This window comes from Anolis carolinensis, chromosome 5, assembly GCF_035594765.1.
Source record: "Anolis carolinensis isolate JA03-04 chromosome 5, rAnoCar3.1.pri, whole genome shotgun sequence".
Taxonomy (NCBI): domain Eukaryota; kingdom Metazoa; phylum Chordata; class Lepidosauria; order Squamata; family Dactyloidae; genus Anolis; species Anolis carolinensis.
Window position 1 is genome coordinate 204,174,118 of NC_085845.1, and position 19,057 is coordinate 204,193,174.

The window sequence follows — 19,057 nt, forward strand, 5'->3', positions numbered from 1 at the left end:
ATCCAATCATTATTCTCATCTTCTTCAATGTCAATGTGCTTATGTCTCCTTTTAATAATAATAGAGTAAAATAATACATGCAATAATAATAATAATAATAAATACAGGAAAATAATACATGTAGTAATAAATAGAGTAAAATAAATATAAGATCGGAGTGAAATAATAAATGTATTAATAATAATAAAAATAGAGTAAAATAAATGTAATAGTAGCAACAATAGAGAAAAAAATAAATGTAATAATACCAATAATAATAGAGAAAAATAAATGTACCATATATTCTCGAGTATAAGCCAGCCAGGACCCTCACTCGAGTATAAGCCGAGGGAGGCTTTTTAAGTCTTAAAAAAGGGCTGAAAAACTAGGCTTATACTTGAGTATATATAGTAAATGTGAATGAATGGATTATGACTGAATGTTGAGTATGTGTCATGTTTCCCCCTTTTCGTCTCCGTAATCAATAAAGCCATTATAAAGCCAGTACTGGGTGTGTGTGCCTGCTTCTTTTTTTCTCTGAAAGTGCTTGATGCAACTTGTCCCACTGAAAATGGATTAAAAAACCTTTTTAAGTTTCAAAAAATATTCATGGCACAGGGGGGATGAGTCGCCCATTCCTGTTTTATGAAGCCAGAGTTCAGTATCTTCCTCCTCTTCTTTGGGGCCCTTCTCCCCATACTGTACTCTGATGACACAAACTCTGTTGGTGTATTTTGTTGTTAGAGGGAAATGTTAGATCAATTGTTTGCTGTTTGGTTTGTGCATCTGTGTTCCGGCAAGCTTTCCAGCAGCACATGAGTTAATTACCAGCCAGTCCTCATTGACTGCCTGCAGGGCCAATAGGTCAAGTCTTCTGGTTTCAACAGTGTGGACGGAACATTCGTCATTGACAGTGGAATGTTGGGAGTTGCCAGTGTGTGCCGATAGCTGACGGCGAAGAGAGAGGACATGCTTTACCCTTGCGGGGAAGCATGAGTCCAGAGAGCAATGGTGTTTGTTATTGCAGCTGTAAATACTTGTAAATAAATAAAGCCTTAGAACCGCTGGGATCAGCAGAATTACGACTGAGGTGTCGTTTGTCGGTGCTGCTTTCGCTGGTTGCTTAAGCCGTCTGACTGGAGAGAAGGTGAGAGGACTTGTCTCACCAATAAATCAGGGTGTTTTTGAGCACAATTTAAAAAACCCGACAAACTCACCCGCAAACGTCGGGCCTTTCCTCCTGCTCCTTGGGTTGCCGGCTCTGTCGTGCTCTGGGGAGGGAAGTCAAAGGGGCTTAGAAGGAGAATCCCATGCCTGCTGTCCCCCCAAAATATATACTTGCCAAGCAATTGGTAGCAATACAGCGAATCATACAGGACACACTCAAGGTAATCCTGCCTGGCAGAAGGGGGTTGGGCTGGATGGCCTTTGGGAGCCCCTTCCAACTGTATGCTTTGTTTGCTTCTAGGATTCCACAGCATTTACAGAGAGGCCTTTGGCCTGAGCCATCAGATGCTCTCCTTGCACCCCATCTCTGCTTCCTTCTCTCCCGACCCCTTCCAGCCCAGTCCTTGGCTCTCACCTGTGGCCGAAAACCACGCCGTGAAATACTGCAGCCTGGTGGACAGCCTCCTCCTCCGCTTGGTGCCGGGCACGTCCTCCATCCCCGGGGGCACCGAGAGGGGACGGCCTGGAGACAGGGAGAGATGGGTAATAAAATGATTATTATTATTATTATTATTATTATTATTATTATTATTATTATTATTGTGGGCTGCAGTGGGCTGTCTCAAAAACTGGACTATGCCAAAAGGCAACAAGTTCCCACAGCACGAAAGAGCACAAAGAAATGAATACAGTAGAGTCTCGCTTATCCAACATAAATGGGCTGGCAGAATGTTGGATAAGTGAAAATGTTGGATAATAAGGAGGGATTAAGGAAACGCCTATTGAACATCAAATTACATTATGATTTTACAAATTAAGCAGCAAAACATAATGTTTTACAACAAATTGACAGAAAAAAGCCATTCGATACACGGTAACATTATGTATTAATTACTGTACAGTAGAGTCTCACTTATCCAACATAAACGGGCCGGCAGAATGTTGGATAAGCGAATATGTTGGATAATAAGGAGAGATTAAGGAGAAGCCTATTAAACACCAAATTAGGTTATGATTTTACAAATTAAGCAGCAAAACATCATGTTATACAACAAATTTGGCAGAAAAAGTAGTTCAATATGCAGTAAAGCTACGTAGTAATTACTGTATTTACGAATTTAGCACCAAAATATCACGATGTATTGAAAAAATTGACTACAAAAATGCGTTGGATAATCCAGAACATTGGATAAGCGAATGTTGGATAAGTGAGACTCTACTGTATTTACGAATAGCACCAAAACATTGCAATGTATTGAAAACATGGACTACAAAAACACTGACTACCAAAAAATTGATTACAAATAAATCAAGACAGAATTGCATAAAATGCCAACATTGTTGGAAGTTAAATCCGTCAAAAAATTCAGTCCTTGCTGCCTAGAGAAACAGCTGTGGATCCAGGCGGGAGGCAGACTGCGTTGGATAATCCAAAATGTTGGATAAGTGGAGGTTGGATAAGTGAGACTCTACTGTAAATGTAACACATGTTTCGTTCTTGGGTTGTAAATATCATATCCTAATTGGTTCTATCATAATAACATGGAAAATGTTTATATACGGAATGAAATTGGGGCAGTATGGCCATGTTCCAGAAGTATTCTCTCCTGACGTTTCGCCCACATCTGTGGCAGGCATCCTCAGAGGTTGTGAGTTATATGCTTGCCATAGATGAGGGCAAAACGTCAGGAGAGAATACTTCTGGAACATGGCCATACTGCCCAGAAAACACACAACGGCCATGAAAGCCTTCGACAACAGAAAGAATTTTGTTTTTTTGCAGGACATCCTGCATCGCATTTTGCTCAAGTTTTTCAATGAATATCTCATGGAGGATTGACTGATTCAACACAGCCTGTTGTACTCCAGGGCAGGAAGCACCTCTGTACTTAACCACCACCCTCCAACCCAAATTAAATCAGCAAATCGGTTTAGTGGAGATTATAGAAACAGCAGTTCAGCAAAAATAGTAAAAATGTCAAAGTCTATTTATTTATGTATTTATTAAAAGCATTTGCATCCCGCTCTTCTCACCTCCGAAGGGGGACTCAGAGAGGACTTACAATAGCAATCATCAGATGCTGTACACCAATAAAAATAGCATATAAAACAATTACAATTAAAAACAGAAACATTAAATTAACATCCATGTAAATATACAAGAGGCACATTCCAAATAATCCAGTCTGTCTGTTAATCGTCATAAGTTCAGTATTACCATTCATGCTGCATCTATTGCTCAAAGGCCTGGCCCCATAACCAAGTCTTAAGTTTTTTATGAAAGGTCAAGAGCGAGGGAGCCTGCTTAATCTCATTAGGGAGGGAATTCCAGATGGGGGGGGGGGGGGGTCACCACCGAGAAGGCACTGTCTCTTGTCCCCCTCAGTCGCACTTGCGAGGGTGGTGGGATCGAGAGAAGGGCCTCCCCGGAAGATCTTAAGCTGCGAGGTGGGTCACAGCGAGAGATACGTTTGGACAAGTAACCTGGGCCGGAACCATTTAGAGCTAAATGTATGAAATAAGATTCAAGGCACAAGAGTAGTTTCAAAAACCCAGAACGACAAGGCATCCAACACAGGAATACGAAAGAAACAAGATACACAAGGCAGCATATAACCCGATGCAAACACCCAGGAACCATCCTTTAAACTTGGAAGCATGAAACATAAACGAACAAAGACATGGAATTAGAATTCCCTTAGAAGGCTTGACTAGACTTGGTAAGAGATGTGGCCTCCATAATCAACGTTGACCAGACTGCCGGAAAATCCCTCTGGCCTCTCTAATATAGACATGAAACCATGCTGTTTTCCCTGACTACCTGATAACAACTTTTTATTTAATAGGTGCTGTGACCTTTGGTGAATCTGTTGAGCAGCCCAGAGTTTATGAAAATGAAGTCTCCTATCTATCAGCTTATTATCCTCTCCACCTGGGATTTCATCCTCTGAACTCATCTCAGCCTCTGGCCTTGTTTCCTGAGAGAAAGACTTCTCAGCAGCATCTGGGCCCCTCTCTGGAATGTGGCCTTCACTAGCTGCTGGATACACATACTGCCCTGTTTCAGGAGTTAAAATCTCATGCTGGCTCGCAGGCCCAGAAATCCCATGATCCACTTCCTCATTGACATTAGGAGCAGGCACAATCATGGGCTGAACTACTATGGCCAGAATTGAGCATCCCCTCAAGAAGCTGGAAGCTGGAGAAGGTTAAATTGCCTCTGTTTCTCTGTCTTTGTCTCTATGTCCAAATGGCATTGAATGTTTGCCATGTATGTGTATATTGTGATCCGCCCTGAGTCCCCTTCGGGGTGAAAAAGAAGGGCGGAATATAAATACAGTAGAGTCTCACTTATCCAAGCCTCGCTTATCCAATTTTCTGGATTATCCAAGCCATTTTTGTAGTCAATGTTTTCAATATATCATGATATTTTGGCGCTAAATTCATAAATACAGTAATTACTACGTAGCATTACTGTGTATTGAACTACTTTTTCTGTCAAATTTGTTGTCTAACATGATGTTTTGGTGCTTAATTTGTAAAATCATAACCTAATTTGATGTGTAATAGGCTTTTCCTTAATCCCTCCTTATTATCCAAGATATTCGCTTATCCATGCTTCTGCCGGCCCGTTTAGCTTGGATAAGTGAGACTCTACTGTACTATAAATAAATAATAAGTAAAAAATAAATACACAGCCACAAAAACCAAGTTCCTGGAGAAGAACAACTACTTTCAAAGTAAGGAACGCACAATCAAACAGGAAATAACACTTTCAAACTAGGAACAGATACTTTTTCATTCTGATAAGGTGTTAGGAATGGTGGGGGTTGGAGTCCAAAACACCTGGAGGGCCCAAGTTTGCCCAGGCCTGCCCTAAGGTCTCCTAAGGAAGCCTTGCCATCTCCACCTGCTCCCCAGCTCCTGACCCTCCTCCCCGCTTCCCTCCTTGTACCTTTCTTGTAGGGCTTGTCCTCCAAAGAGGCGAAGGGGTCCAGGCTGTGCCAGGGGTCCCGTATCTCCTGAGAAAGAGATGCTGAGATGAGAAAACATTGCCACAAGCGTTGCATCGAGGAGCAGCAACAAACAGAAAAGCAAAGCTGTGATGAGTGGGTGGATGAAACACACTGCACGATTGGAGTCCGGCTAACAACCAAGGCTGAAGACACCATCCTAAAATTAAAACCTGGGCAAATGGCATTATGCAGGAGATGAAAGGTTATGCTAAACTGCTGAATTGTCATTTACTGAGCTGCAAATTACACTATATACTCGAGGATAAGCCGACCCGAATATAAGCCGAGGCACCTAATTTTACCACAAAAAAACTGGGAAAACATTGACTCCAGTATAAGCCAAGGGTGGTAAATTTCAGAAATAAAAATAGATACTAACAAAATTATATTAATTGAGGCATCAGCCAAATTTGGTGTGATTGGGTTCAGTGGTTTTGTTGTTTATTCCATAGTAAAATGAACATTATATTTTTATATATAAAGATTATGTTCTAGATTATGTGTCACACCCACACCCACACCCCAGAATGTGTGTGTGTATGTGTATATATATGTATACACACACATATGAATTGTGAATATATTATGCAATGTTTGTGTGTGTGTGTGTGTATATATATATATATATATATGAATTGTGTATGTGTGTGTGGGTGTGTGTATATATATACACATACACGCACACCATATATACTTGAGTATAAGGCGACCCGAATATAAGCCGAGGAACCTAATTTTACCACAAAAAAACTGGGAAAACATTGACTCCAGTGTAAGCCAAAGGTGGTAAATTTCAAAAATAAAAATAGATACCAATAAAATGACATTAATTGAGGCATCAGTAGGTTAAATGTTTCTGAATATTTACATCAAGCTCAAATGTAAGATAAGACTGTCCAACGCTGATCAAATCATTATTCTCATCTTCTTGTGCTTATGTATCCTTTTAATAATAATAGAGTAAAATAATACATGTAATAATAATAATAATAATAATAAATACAGGAAAATAATACAAGTAATAATAGAGTAAAATAATAAATGCAATAATAATAATAATAAGATCAGAGTGAAATAATAAATGCATTAATAATAATAAAAAATAAAGTAGAATAAATGTAATAGTAGCAACAATAATTGAGGCATCAGTAGATTAAATGTTTTTGAATATTTACATAAAGCTCAAATGTAAGATAAGACTGTCCAACGCTGAACAAATCATTAGTCTCATCTTCTTGTGCTTATGTATCCTTTTAATAATAATAGAGTAAAATAATACATGTAATAATAATAATAATAATAATAGGAAAATAATACAAGTAATAATAGAGTGAAATAATAAATGCATTAATAATAATAAAAAATAAAGTAAAATAAATGTAATAGTAGCAACAATAATTGAGGCATCAGTAGATTAAATGTTTTTGAATATTTACATAAAACTCTAATTTAAGATAAGACTGTCCAACTCTCATCAAATCATTATTCTCATCTTCCCCAATGTAAAGGTGCTTATGTATCCTTTTAATAATAATAGAGTAAAATAATACATGTAATAATAATAATAATAATAATAATAATAATAATAATAATAATAATAATAAATACAGGAAAATAATACAAGTAATAATAAATAGAGTAAAATAATAAGTTCAATAATAGGATCAGAGTGAAATAATAAATGTATTAATAATAATAAAAATAGAGTAAAATAAATGTAATAGTAGCAACAATAACAGAGAAAAATAATAAATCTAATAATACCAATAATAATAGAGAATAATAATAAATGTACCATATATTCTCGAATATAAGCTGACCCAAATATAAGCCAACCAGGACCCTCACCTGAGTATAAGCCAAGAGGGGCTTTTTCAGTCTTAAAAAAAGGGCTGAAAAACTAGGCTTATACTCGAGTATATACAGTACTCTCTAAGTTAAGGAAGTAAAAAAACAATGTCCTCTTGCATTTAGGAAGGGAAAAAGCATATGTCCAAAACTGATGGAGTTCCAGCAAGCCTTGGCTGAATAACAAGTTGTCAGAACAACAACAGCAAAAATTCTACGTAAAGAAACACTTTTTTCTTCAAAAAAATGTGTCAGGCTTGCAGAGGATGCAGCATTGGCGCAATGGATTAAATCCTTGTGCTGCTGAACTGCTGACCTGAAGTTTGGCAATTCAAATCCGCGAGACAGGGTGAGCTCCCGTCTATCAGCCCTAGTTCCTGCCAACCTAGCAGTTCAAAAACATATAATATATAAAATAAAACTTTATTTATATACCGCTCTATCCCCTCAGGGGACTCAGGGTGGTTTCCAACATGATAAAAATAATACAATACAATAAAATACATATAATAAAAACAGAAAAATAAAACAATTTAAAAATAATACAGTAGAGTTCCGGTTATTCGACATAAACGGGCGGGCCGAATGTCGAATAACTGGATCTGACGGATAATAGGGAGGCCCTATTATCCAGCAAGCCGGTTGAAGGAAGTGCCCCATGCACGTTGCTAGGTAGATAGCAAGCTACCTAGCAACGAGCAGAGGCGCTTTTGCCCTGCCTCTTGGGAGGCACCTGTGCGCGTTGCTAGGTAGATAACAAGCTACCTAACAACGCTCAGGGGTGCTTCTTAAGCCGAGTGCTCACCGCTCCGCCCCTTGGGAAGTGCCCATGCGTGTTGCTAGGTAGCTTGCTATCTACCTAGCAACGCGCACTGGCGCTTCTCTGCTCGCCGCCCTGCCTCTTGGGAGGTGTCTGTGCGCGTTGCTAGGTAGATAGCAAGCTACCTAGCAACGTGCATGAGCGCCTCCCAAGGGGCCTGGGACGTCGGATAATACGGAGTGTTGATTAACCGGAACTCTACTGTACAAGTAATAAACATAAATACCCAACATACAATCCAACAATGAAAAATAAAACTAGTAACAATACTCCATGCAAATGTGAGTACATAAACTGTTTATGTATCATGTCATAATTTTGTGATTTGTGTTTTGCAATGTGTTTTTACATTTTGTAAGCCGCCCCAAGTCCTTTTTGCAGACGGAGCGGGATATAAAAATGTATTATTATTATTATTATTATTATTGCTTTGGCAGGAAAAGACAAAGAGACGCCCCAAGCAGTCTTGCTGGCCACATGACCAAGGTGACAACACAGGCTCCTTGGCTTGAAAATGGACAAAAGCACCTCCGAGAGCCTGAGATGAGCATTGTTTCCAGAAGCCGGAAATGAAAGGAGAAGCCTCTGACTTTGTTTGTGTTTGTGTGTCTTGTGTGATTGTAAAGGCACTGAACGTTTGCCTATGTATGTAAATGCTGTAATCTGCTCTGAGTTTCCTGGCAGAGAAGGGAGGGATATCAATACAGTGTAATAATATAAATAAAGTGTATTCTGATCACCTGTCACCTCCTCCTCCCAAGAGATCTGATGAATTTAATGAAGAAGGATGGTGATTATGTGTGTTGAATGAATGGATTATGAATAAATATACATGTTTCCCCTTTTTGTCTGTGGAACCAATATACAGTAGAGTCTCACTTATCCAAGCCTCGCTTATCCAAGCTATTTTTGTAGTTAATGTTTTCAATATATTGTGATATTTTGGTGCTAAATTCATAAATACAGTAATTACAGCATAACATTACTGCGTATTGAACTACTTTTTCTGTCGAATTTGTTGTATAACATGGTGTTTTGGTGCTTAATTTGTAAAATCATAACCTAATTTGATGTTTAATAGGCTTTTCCTTAATCCCTCCTTATTATCCAAGATATTCGCTTATCCAAGCTTCTGCCGGCCCGTTTAGCTTGGATAAGTGAGACTCTACTGTAGCTATTATAAAATATAAATAAAATAACTAACTACTGTATAAACTCGAGTATAAGCCCAGTTTTTCAGCCCTTTTTTAGTACTGAAAAAAAACCTCCTCGGCTTATACTTGGGTGAGGATCCTGGTGGGCTTATATTCAGGTTGGCTTATACTCAAGTATATATGGTATATTTATTATTTTTCTCTATTATTATTGGTATTGTTACATTTATTATTTTACTCTATTAATTATTATTATTACATTTATTATTTTACTGCATTTATTATTATTATTACAGTAGTGTCTCACTTATCCAACACTTGCTTATCCAAGGTTCTGGATTATCCAACGCATTTTTGTAGTCAATATTTTCAATGCATTGTGATATTTTGGTGCCAAATTTGTAAATATAGTAATTACTACTGCGTATTGAACTTCTTTTTCTGTCAAATTTCTTGTATAACATGATGTTTTGGTGCTTAATTTGTAAAATCATAATGTAATTTGATGTTTAATAGGCTTTTCCTTAATCTCTCCTTATTATCCAACATATTCGCTCATCCAACGTTCTGCCGGCCCGTTTACGTTGGTTAAGCGAGACTCTACTGTATTACATTTATTATTTCACTCTATTATTATTAAAAGGATACATAAGCACATTTACATTGAAGAAGATGAGAAGAGTGATTTAATCAGTTAACAGTCATATCTTAAATTACAGTTTGATGTAAAGATTCAAAAACATTTAAACTCCTGATGCCTCAATTAATGTAATTTTGTTGGTATCTCGGCTTATACTGGAGTCAATGTTTTCCCAGTTTTTTTGTGGTAAAATTAGGTGCCTCGGCTTATATTTGGGTCGGATTATACTCTAGTATATATGGTAACCTGATTTATATTCTGCCCTATCTCCCCAAGGGAACTCCAATATTTGGGTCGGCTTATACTCAAGTATATATGGTAACTTGATTTATATTCTGCCCTATCTCCCCAAGGGGACTCCAATATTCGGGTTGGCTTATACTCAAGTATACACGGTAACTTGATTTATATTCTGCCCTATCACCCCAAGGGGACGCCGATATTTGGGTCAGCTTATACTCAAGTATATATGGTAACTTGATTTCTATTCTGCCCTATCTCCCCAAGGGGACTCCAATATTCGTGTTGGCTTATACTCAAGTATATACGGTAACTTGATTTATATTCTGCCCTATCACCCCAAGGGGACTCCGATATTTGGGTCGGCTTATACTCAAGTATATATGGTAACTTGATTTATATTCCGCCCTATCTCCCCAAGGGGACTCCAATATTCGTGTTGGCTTATACTCAAGTATACACGGTAACTTGATTTATATTCTGCCCTATCACCCCAAGGGGACTCCGATATTTGGGTCGGCTTATACTCAAGTATATATGGTAACTTGATTTATATTCCGCCCTATCTCCCCAAGGGGACTCCGATATTTGGGTCAGCTTATACTCAAGTATATATGGTAACTTGATTTATATTCTGCCCTATCTCCCCAAGGAGACTCCAATATTTGGGTTGGCTTATACTCAAGTATATACGGTAACTTGATTTATATTCTGCCCTATCTCCCCAAGGGGACTCCAATATTCGTGTTGGCTTATACTCAAGTATATACGGTAACTTGATTTATATTCTGCCCTATCTCCCCAAGGAGACTCCAATATTCGGGTTGGCTTATACTCAAGTATATATGGTAACTTGATTTATATTCTGCCCAATCTCCCCAAGGGGACTCCGATATTTGGGTCGGCTTATACTCAAGTATATATGGTAACTTGATTTATATTCTGCCCTATCTCCCCAAGGGGACTCCAATATTCGTGTTGGCTTATACTCAAGTATATATGGTAACTTGATTTATATTCTGCCCTATCTCCCCAAGGGGACTCCAATATTCGTGTTGGCTTATACTCAAGTATATATGGTAACTTGATTTATATTCTGCCCAATCTCCCCAAGGGGACTCCGATATTTGGGTCGGCTTATACTCAAGTATATATGGTAACTTGATTTATATTCTGCCCTATCTCCCCAAGGGGACTCCAATATTCGTGTTGGCTTATACTCAAGTATATATGGTAACTTGATTTATATTCTGCCCTATCACCCCAAGGGGACTCTGATATTTGGGTCGGCTTATACTCAAGTATATATGGTAACTTGATTTATATTCCGCCCTATCTCCCCAAGGGGACTCCGATATTTGGGTCGGCTTATACTCAAGTATATATGGTAACTTGATTTATATTCCGCCCTATCTCCCCAAGGGGACTCCGATATTTGGGTCGGCTTATACTCAAGTATATATGGTAACTTGATTTATATTCTGCCCTATCTCCCCAAGGGGACTCCGATATTTGGGTCGGCTTATACTCAAGTATATATGGTAACTTGATTTATATTCCGCCCTATCTCCCCAAGGGGACTCCAATATTCGTGTTGGCTTATACTCAAGTATATATGGTAACTTGATTTATATTCTGCCCTATCTCCCCAAGGGGACTCCGATATTTGGGTCGGCTTATACTCAAGTATATATGGTAACTTGATTTATATTCTGCCCTATCTCCCCAAGGGGACTCCGATATTTGGGTCGGCTTATACTCAAGTATATATGGTAACTTGATTTATATTCTGCCCTATCTCCCCAAGGGGACTCCAATATTCGTGTTGGCTTATACTCAAGTATATATGGTAACTTGATTTATATTCTGCCCTATCACCCCAAGGGGACTCTGATATTTGGGTCGGCTTATACTCAAGTATATATGGTAACTTGATTTATATTCCGCCCTATCTCCCCAAGGGGACTCCGATATTTGGGTCGGCTTATACTCAAGTATATATGGTAACTTGATTTATATTCCGCCCTATCTCCCCAAGGGGACTCCGATATTTGGGTCGGCTTATACTCAAGTATATATGGTAACTTGATTTATATTCTGCCCTATCTCCCCAAGGGGACTCCGATATTTGGGTCGGCTTATACTCAAGTATATATGGTAACTTGATTTATATTCCGCCCTATCTCCCCAAGGGGACTCCAATATTCGTGTTGGCTTATACTCAAGTATATATGGTAACTTGATTTATATTCTGCCCTATCTCCCCAAGGGGACTCAGATATTTGGGTCGGCTTATACTCAAGTATATATGGTAACTTGATTTATATTCTGCCCTATCACCCCAAGGGGACTCCGATATTTGGGTCGGCTTATACTCAAGTATATATGGTAACTTGATTTATATTCTGCCCTATCTCCCCAAGGAGACTCCAATATTTGGGTTGGCTTATACTCAAGTATATACGGTAACTTGATTTATATTCTGCCCTATCTCCCCAAGGGGACTCCGATATTTGGGTCGGCTTATACTCAAGTATATATGGTAACTTGATTTATATTCTGCTCTATCTCCCCAAGGGGACTCCGATATTTGGGTCGGCTTATACTCAAGTATATATGGTAACTTGATTTATATTCTGCCCTATCACCCCAAGGGGACTCCGATATTTGGGTCGGCTTATACTCAAGTATATATGGTAACTTGATTTATATTCTGCCCTATCACCCCAAGGGGACTCCGATATTTGGGTCGGCTTATACTCAAGTATATATGGTAACTTGATTTATATTCCGCCCTATCTCCCCAAGGGGACTCCGATATTTGGGTCGGCTTATACTCAAGTATATATGGTAACTTGATTTATATTCTGCCCTATCTCCCCAAGGGGACTCCGATATTTGGGTCGGCTTATACTCAAGTATATATGGTAACTTGATTTATATTCCGCCCTATCTCCCCAAGGGGACTCCGATATTTGGGTCGGCTTATACTCAAGTATATATGGTAACTTGATTTATATTCTGCCCTATCTCCCCAAGGGGACTCCAATATTCGTGTTGGCTTATACTCAAGTATATATGGTAACTTGATTTATATTCTGCCCTATCTCCCCAAGGGGACTCCGATATTCGGGTCGGCTTATACTCAAGTATATATGGTAACTTGATTTATATTCCGCCCTATCTCCCCAAGGGGACTCCAATATTCGTGTTGGCTTAGACTCAAGTATATACGGTAACTTGATTTATATTCTGCCCTATCTCCCCAAGGGGACTCCCATATTCGGGTCGGCTTATACTCAAGTATATATGGTAACTTGATTTATATTCTGCCCTATCACCCCAAGGGGACTCCCAATATTCGGGTTGGCTTATACTCAAGTATATATGGTAACTTGATTTATATTCTGCTCTATCTCCCCAAGGGGACTCTGATATTTGGGTCGGCTTATACTCAAGTATATACGGTAACTTGATTTATATTCTGCCTTATCTCCCCAAGGGGACTCCAATATTCGTGTTGGCTTATACTCAAGTATATATGGTAACTTGATTTATATTCCGCCCTATCTCCCCAAGGGTACTCCGATATTTTGGTTGGCTTATACTCAAGTATATATGGTAACTTGATTTATATTCCGCCCTATCTCCCCAAGGGGATTCCAATATTCGTGTTGGCTTATACTCAAGTATATATGGTAACTTGATTTATATTCCGCCCTATCTCCCCAAGGGTACTCCGATATTTTGGTTGGCTTATACTCAAGTATATACGGTAACTTGATTTATATTCTGCCCTATCTCCCCAAGGGGACTCCAATATTCGTGTTGGCTTAGACTCAAGTATATACGGTAACTTGATTTATATTCTGCCCTATCTCCCCAAGGGGACTCCCATATTCGGGTCGGCTTATACTCAAGTATATATGGTAACTTGATTTATATTCCGCCCTATCTCCCCAAGGGGATTCCAACAACAGAAGGCAAACATCCTCCTGGCTGTTAGGAATTGTGGGAGTTGAAGTCCAAAACACCTGGAGGGGGGGCCCAAGGTGGCCCATGCCGGGAATACAGTTCTGAGAGACTGTGACTGATGCCTTTCCTACCTTGATGGGCTCCTTGGCTCCCAGGGCCGGTGGTCTCTCCCGCAGCAAGTACCCTTGTCTCTGGGGGTCGCTCTGGAAGAAGAGAGGAAGGGGAAAGATGTCACAAAAGCTAGCAAGACCCCTGCACCCCAACATCTGGGAATGAATAGCATTTTGGAAGCAGAGGAGCACTAGCACTGGAATCTAGAGACTAACGAGTCAGTATTATATTAGCACTTTATTGACTATTTTAGCTGTGAAACTACCTCTCCCCGATTTTGAAATATTCTGCACTTTGGCCCAGATCCGTGTATTAGTCTCCTGTTTCTAACATTTTATTTTGTATGTTGATTTTTATGACTGTTTTATTGATGCTCATGTTTTATTGTTGGAATATTTGTTTTATTGTCCTGTTGTTGTTGTTATATTGTTGTGTTGGGCAAGGCCCCATGTAAGCCGCCCCGAGTCCCTTCGGGGAGATGGGGCGGGGTAGAAGAATAAAGTTGTTATTTTATTGTACGACACAGCAAACAAGATAGATATGCTGGATTTCGTATCACAAAATCACAAGTCGAACACTTCCCAAGTGTCTAGGACTGTGTGATGTATTATTATTATTATTATTATTATTATTATTATTATTATTATTATTATTATTATTATTATGACACAGCAAACAAGATTCTGGATTTCGTTTCACAAAACCACAAGTCGAACACTTCCCAAGTGTCTAGGACAATGTGATGTATTATTATTATTATTATTATTATTATTATTATTATTATGACACAGCAAACAAGATAGATATGCTGGATTTCGTTTCACAAAACCACAAGTCGAACACTTCCCAAGTGTCTAGGACTGTGTGATGTATTTTCGGATGATGCGTGCAGATCCCAGTCGGGTGGCCTTTTGCAGTTGGCAGATCGTGATTTTGTCAATGTCTATTGTTTCCAAATGCCGGCTGAGATCTTTTGGCATGGCACCCGATGTGCCGATCACCACTGGGACCACCTGTACTGGTTTCTGCCAGAGTATTATTATTATTATTATTATTATTATTATTATTATTATTGTATGACACAGCAAACAAGATAGATATGCTGGATTTCGTTTCACAAAACCACAAGTCGAACACTTCCCAAGTGTCTAGGACTGTGTGATGTATTTTCGGATGATGCGCGCAGATCCCAGTCGGGTGGCCTTTTGCAGTTGGCAGATCGTAATTTTGTCAATGTCTATTGTTTCCAAATGCCGGCTGAGATCTCTTGGCACGGCACCCAATGTGCCCATCACCACCGGGACCACCTGCACTGGTTTCTGCCAGTCTTTGCAGTTCAATCTTGAGGTCCTGAGAGCGGCTGAGTTTTTCCTGTTGTTTTTGTCAATGCGACTGTCACATGGGATGGCAACATCAATGATCCAAACCTTGTTCTTTTCTACAACTGTGATGTCTGGTGTGTTGTGTTCCAGAACTTTGTCAGTCTGGATTCGGAAATTATTATTATTATTATTATTATTATTATTATTATTATTATTATTATTATTATTATCATCAACTAGGGACAGAAGGGACCTTGTGGGGAAAGCCTCCTGTCTTGTTTTCACCTGTTTCCTTGATCTATGTGTCAGGACCCAGGCTGCGGAGCACCAATAACCATGCGCAGAGACCAGAATCTATCTAATATCTTTATTAAGGAAATATATAAAGTCAATAAAAACAAGTGAAGAATATAGTTCAGAAGTAGACCTTTCAGGAAAGGTCAAATATAGTCCAGGAAAACAATGTCCAATATATGATATTAGAGTCCAAAGTTATAATCCAATAACCGAAACACACACTTTGCCAAGCAAAGTGAGGGGTGATGACAAGGTCCTTTAGTCCATGGAGGCTTGACAACAAGGCTGAGAAACAAACTGGATTGTTGGCAACAAGGCTTGATACGAGGCAACAAGGAACAAGAACAGGGTCCGTGGCAAGGTCCGTGAAACAAGGCGGCTTGAAACTTGGTCCGGGAAACAGGGAACTGGAGTACGAAGTCTACACACGATCTCACTCCTCAAGCTGACGAGTTGACTCCGCAAGGTTTCCTTCGCGGCAAAACCCCTAAATAGGGTCTCGTTTCCCGCCAGAAGAACACTTTCCCTGGAGAACCAGAAGTGAAACTCAACTCTGTCCAGATGCATGACTCCTTAGAATTTCCCAAGGGAAGCAGACCTAATCAGCTAATTGTTTGGCTGCGATTCTGGCGCTCCGGCGATTCGCCTCCCTAGTTCCTCTATCTCTATTATAATTGTCTCTTCGAGAAAACGGGGGAGAATTCTGCCCAAGGCTTGTTTGGCTAACTTCTTGAGGGCAAACATCCTCCAGAAGCAGGGGCTCCGATTCTGGCTGAACCGGTGGAAATCCCATGTTTTCCTCTTCGTCTGCCACCATAGTACTAGGAACGGGACTACAAGGCCCATGAGACATCACACTATGTGAGTCAAGGTGTTCCATGTGTTTTCAAAGACTTTCATAGCCGGAATGACTGGGTTACTGTGAGCTTTCCGGACTGTCTGGCCATGTTCCAGAAGCATTCACTCCTGACGTTTCGCCCACATCTATGGCAGGCATCCTCAGAGGTTGTGAGGCATGGAGAAAACTAAGCAAAGAGGTAAGTATCTATCTGTGGAAAGTCTAGGGTGAGAGAGGTCAGTGTGAATGTTGTAGTTAATCACCTAAATTAGCATTGAAAAGGTTACCTGCTGTCTTCCTCCTGCCTCTGGGGCATCCTTTGTTTAGAGTCGTTAACTGCCTTTGGTTGATTCATGTCTGGAAATCCTCTATTTTCAGAGTGTTGCTTCTTATTTACTGTTCTGATTTTTGAGTTTTTTAATACTGGTAGCCAGATTTTGTTCATTTTCATGGTTTCCTCCTTTCTGTTAAAGTTGTCCACATGCTTGTGGATTTCAATGGCTTTAGAACAGTAAAAAATAAAATAAAAAGCAGGGTTGTTGTATGTCTTTCGGGCTGTGTGGCCATGTTCCAGAAGTATTCTCTCCTGATGTTTCGCCCACATCTATGGCAGGCATCCTCAGAGGTTGTGAGCAACACTCTGAAAACAGGATTTCCAGACATGAAACAACCAAGGGCAGTTAACGACTCTAAACAAAGGATGCCCCAGAGGCAGGAAGAAGACAGCAGGTAACCTTTTCAATGCTAATTTAGGTGATTAACTACATTTACACTGACCTCTCTCACCCTAGACTTTCCACAGATAGATATTTACCTCTTTGCTTAGCTTTCTCCATACCTCACAACCTCTGAGGATGCCTGCCATAGATGTGGGCGAAACGTCAGGAGAGGATACTTCTGGAACATGGCCATACAGCCCAAAAAACATACAACAACCCCATATTCCAGAAGCATTATCTCCTGACATTTCACCCAAATCTATAGCAGGGATCCTCAGAGGTTGCCTCCAACAGACAAGAGTTCTTTCTCCTACCCTGGACATTATTCCACAGGTGTGTGTGTGTGTGTGTGTGTGTGTGTGTGTGTGTGTGTGTGTGTGTATATATATATATATATATATATATATATATATATATATATATATATACACACTCCACTTGCCTAGTTTCCAACAGACCTCACAACCTCTGAGGATGCCTGCCATAGGATGTGGACGAAACGTCAGGAGAGAATGATTCTTGAACATGGTCATACAGTCAAAAACACACACAGCAATCAAGGTGTTCTGCTTCCTGCTTGCAGAAAAAGGTCACATCCGCCTTCTTCTTCTTTCCAAAAGTATTTAGTATGGCTGTGGGGATCAGGCTTTTAGTGCACAGGGCAGTGCAATGATAGTTTTGGAATACAGTAGAGTCTCACTTATCCAACATAAACTGGCTGGCCAAACGTTGGATAAGTGAATATGTTGGATAATAAGGAGAGATTAAGAAGAAGCCTATTAAACAACAAATTAGGTTATGATTTGACAAATTAAGCACCAAAATATCATGTTATACAACAAATTTGACAGGAAAGGTAGTTCAATACGCAGTGATGCTATGTAGTAATTACTGTATTTACGAATTTAGCCCCAAAATATAATGATATATTGAAAACATTGACTACAAAAATGCGTTGGATAATCCAGAACGTTGGATAAGCGAGTGTTGGATAAGTGAGACTCTACTGTATATGGAAGGACTATGGACTACGACCATGGATGGCATGATTTTTTACGTAATGTAATGTTTTTAAATGTTTACCTTTACCTAAAATCAGACGTATTAAACCTTTACTTCTACCTGTCAGAGTATTAGCAGTGCAGCAGTAGTTGGATGGAATCAGTGGAGCGCAGAACGAAGAGACACTCAGAGACATTAGTAAAACTATTTACAAAGTTTTACTGTATCAACACAGACGACAGATGAACACAGGACTCAAACTCTAGGCAGACAGGACTCAACTGAACTGATGCAATCAATCTGCATACACACTTGTGTCTGGATACTCCCTAGTTCCAGCCACACATCAAGGTCATCACAGCTTCTTGGCAATTAACTCTTTCCACACTATGATACATTCTGGATGATGCAATCAGTTGCAATACAAGCATAGCACAAATTGCATTTAAACACTACCAATACACAAATCCCACATTAACACTACCTATGTTTTAAGGCATCGAATAATTGCCTGTGTCCCCTGCAGGGTAGAGAAAGGCGGGGTATAAATAGAGTAAATAAGTAAATAATAAATGAAGGAAGAGAGCCCAGATATAAAATAGTTCTCAACCAGGGGCCCAGTGTTGATCTCTCATTATCTAATCCTTCTCTTGTATGCAAGTGAGCAAAAAGTAGGTCTTCAGCTGTTTTTTGAAGGAGAGGGGGGAAGGGACCAGCCTTTTGTCTTTAGGGAGTTCCAGAGGTGGGGCGGGGGGGGGGGGGGGCAGAGAGAAATAGCAGCATATAAATATTTATTTATTTGCGACATTTATATACCGCCCTTCTCACCCCGAAGGGGACTCAGGGCAGTTTACAAGTATATATACATACAATATATTATATTATACAACTACAGTAGAGTCTCACTTATCCAAGCTAAATGGGCCAGC

At 39.6% G+C, this 19,057-nt stretch overlaps 1 protein-coding gene across 1 annotated transcript in view; it reads right to left on the reverse strand.

The window, feature by feature from the left end:
- The window catches only part of ncaph2 (non-SMC condensin II complex subunit H2), a 58,028-nt gene that overhangs the window by 14,669 nt on the left and 24,302 nt on the right, over nucleotides 1-19,057 (reverse strand). Inside the window, exons 11-14 of the mRNA XM_062983452.1 lie at nucleotides 13,971-14,042; nucleotides 5,102-5,168; nucleotides 1,562-1,669; nucleotides 1,197-1,250 (exon numbers count right to left, since the gene is read on the reverse strand). Of these exons, the coding sequence (XP_062839522.1) occupies nucleotides 1,197-1,250; nucleotides 1,562-1,669; nucleotides 5,102-5,168; nucleotides 13,971-14,042 (301 nt within the window). The remainder of the gene's footprint in view (nucleotides 1-1,196; nucleotides 1,251-1,561; nucleotides 1,670-5,101; nucleotides 5,169-13,970; nucleotides 14,043-19,057) is intronic.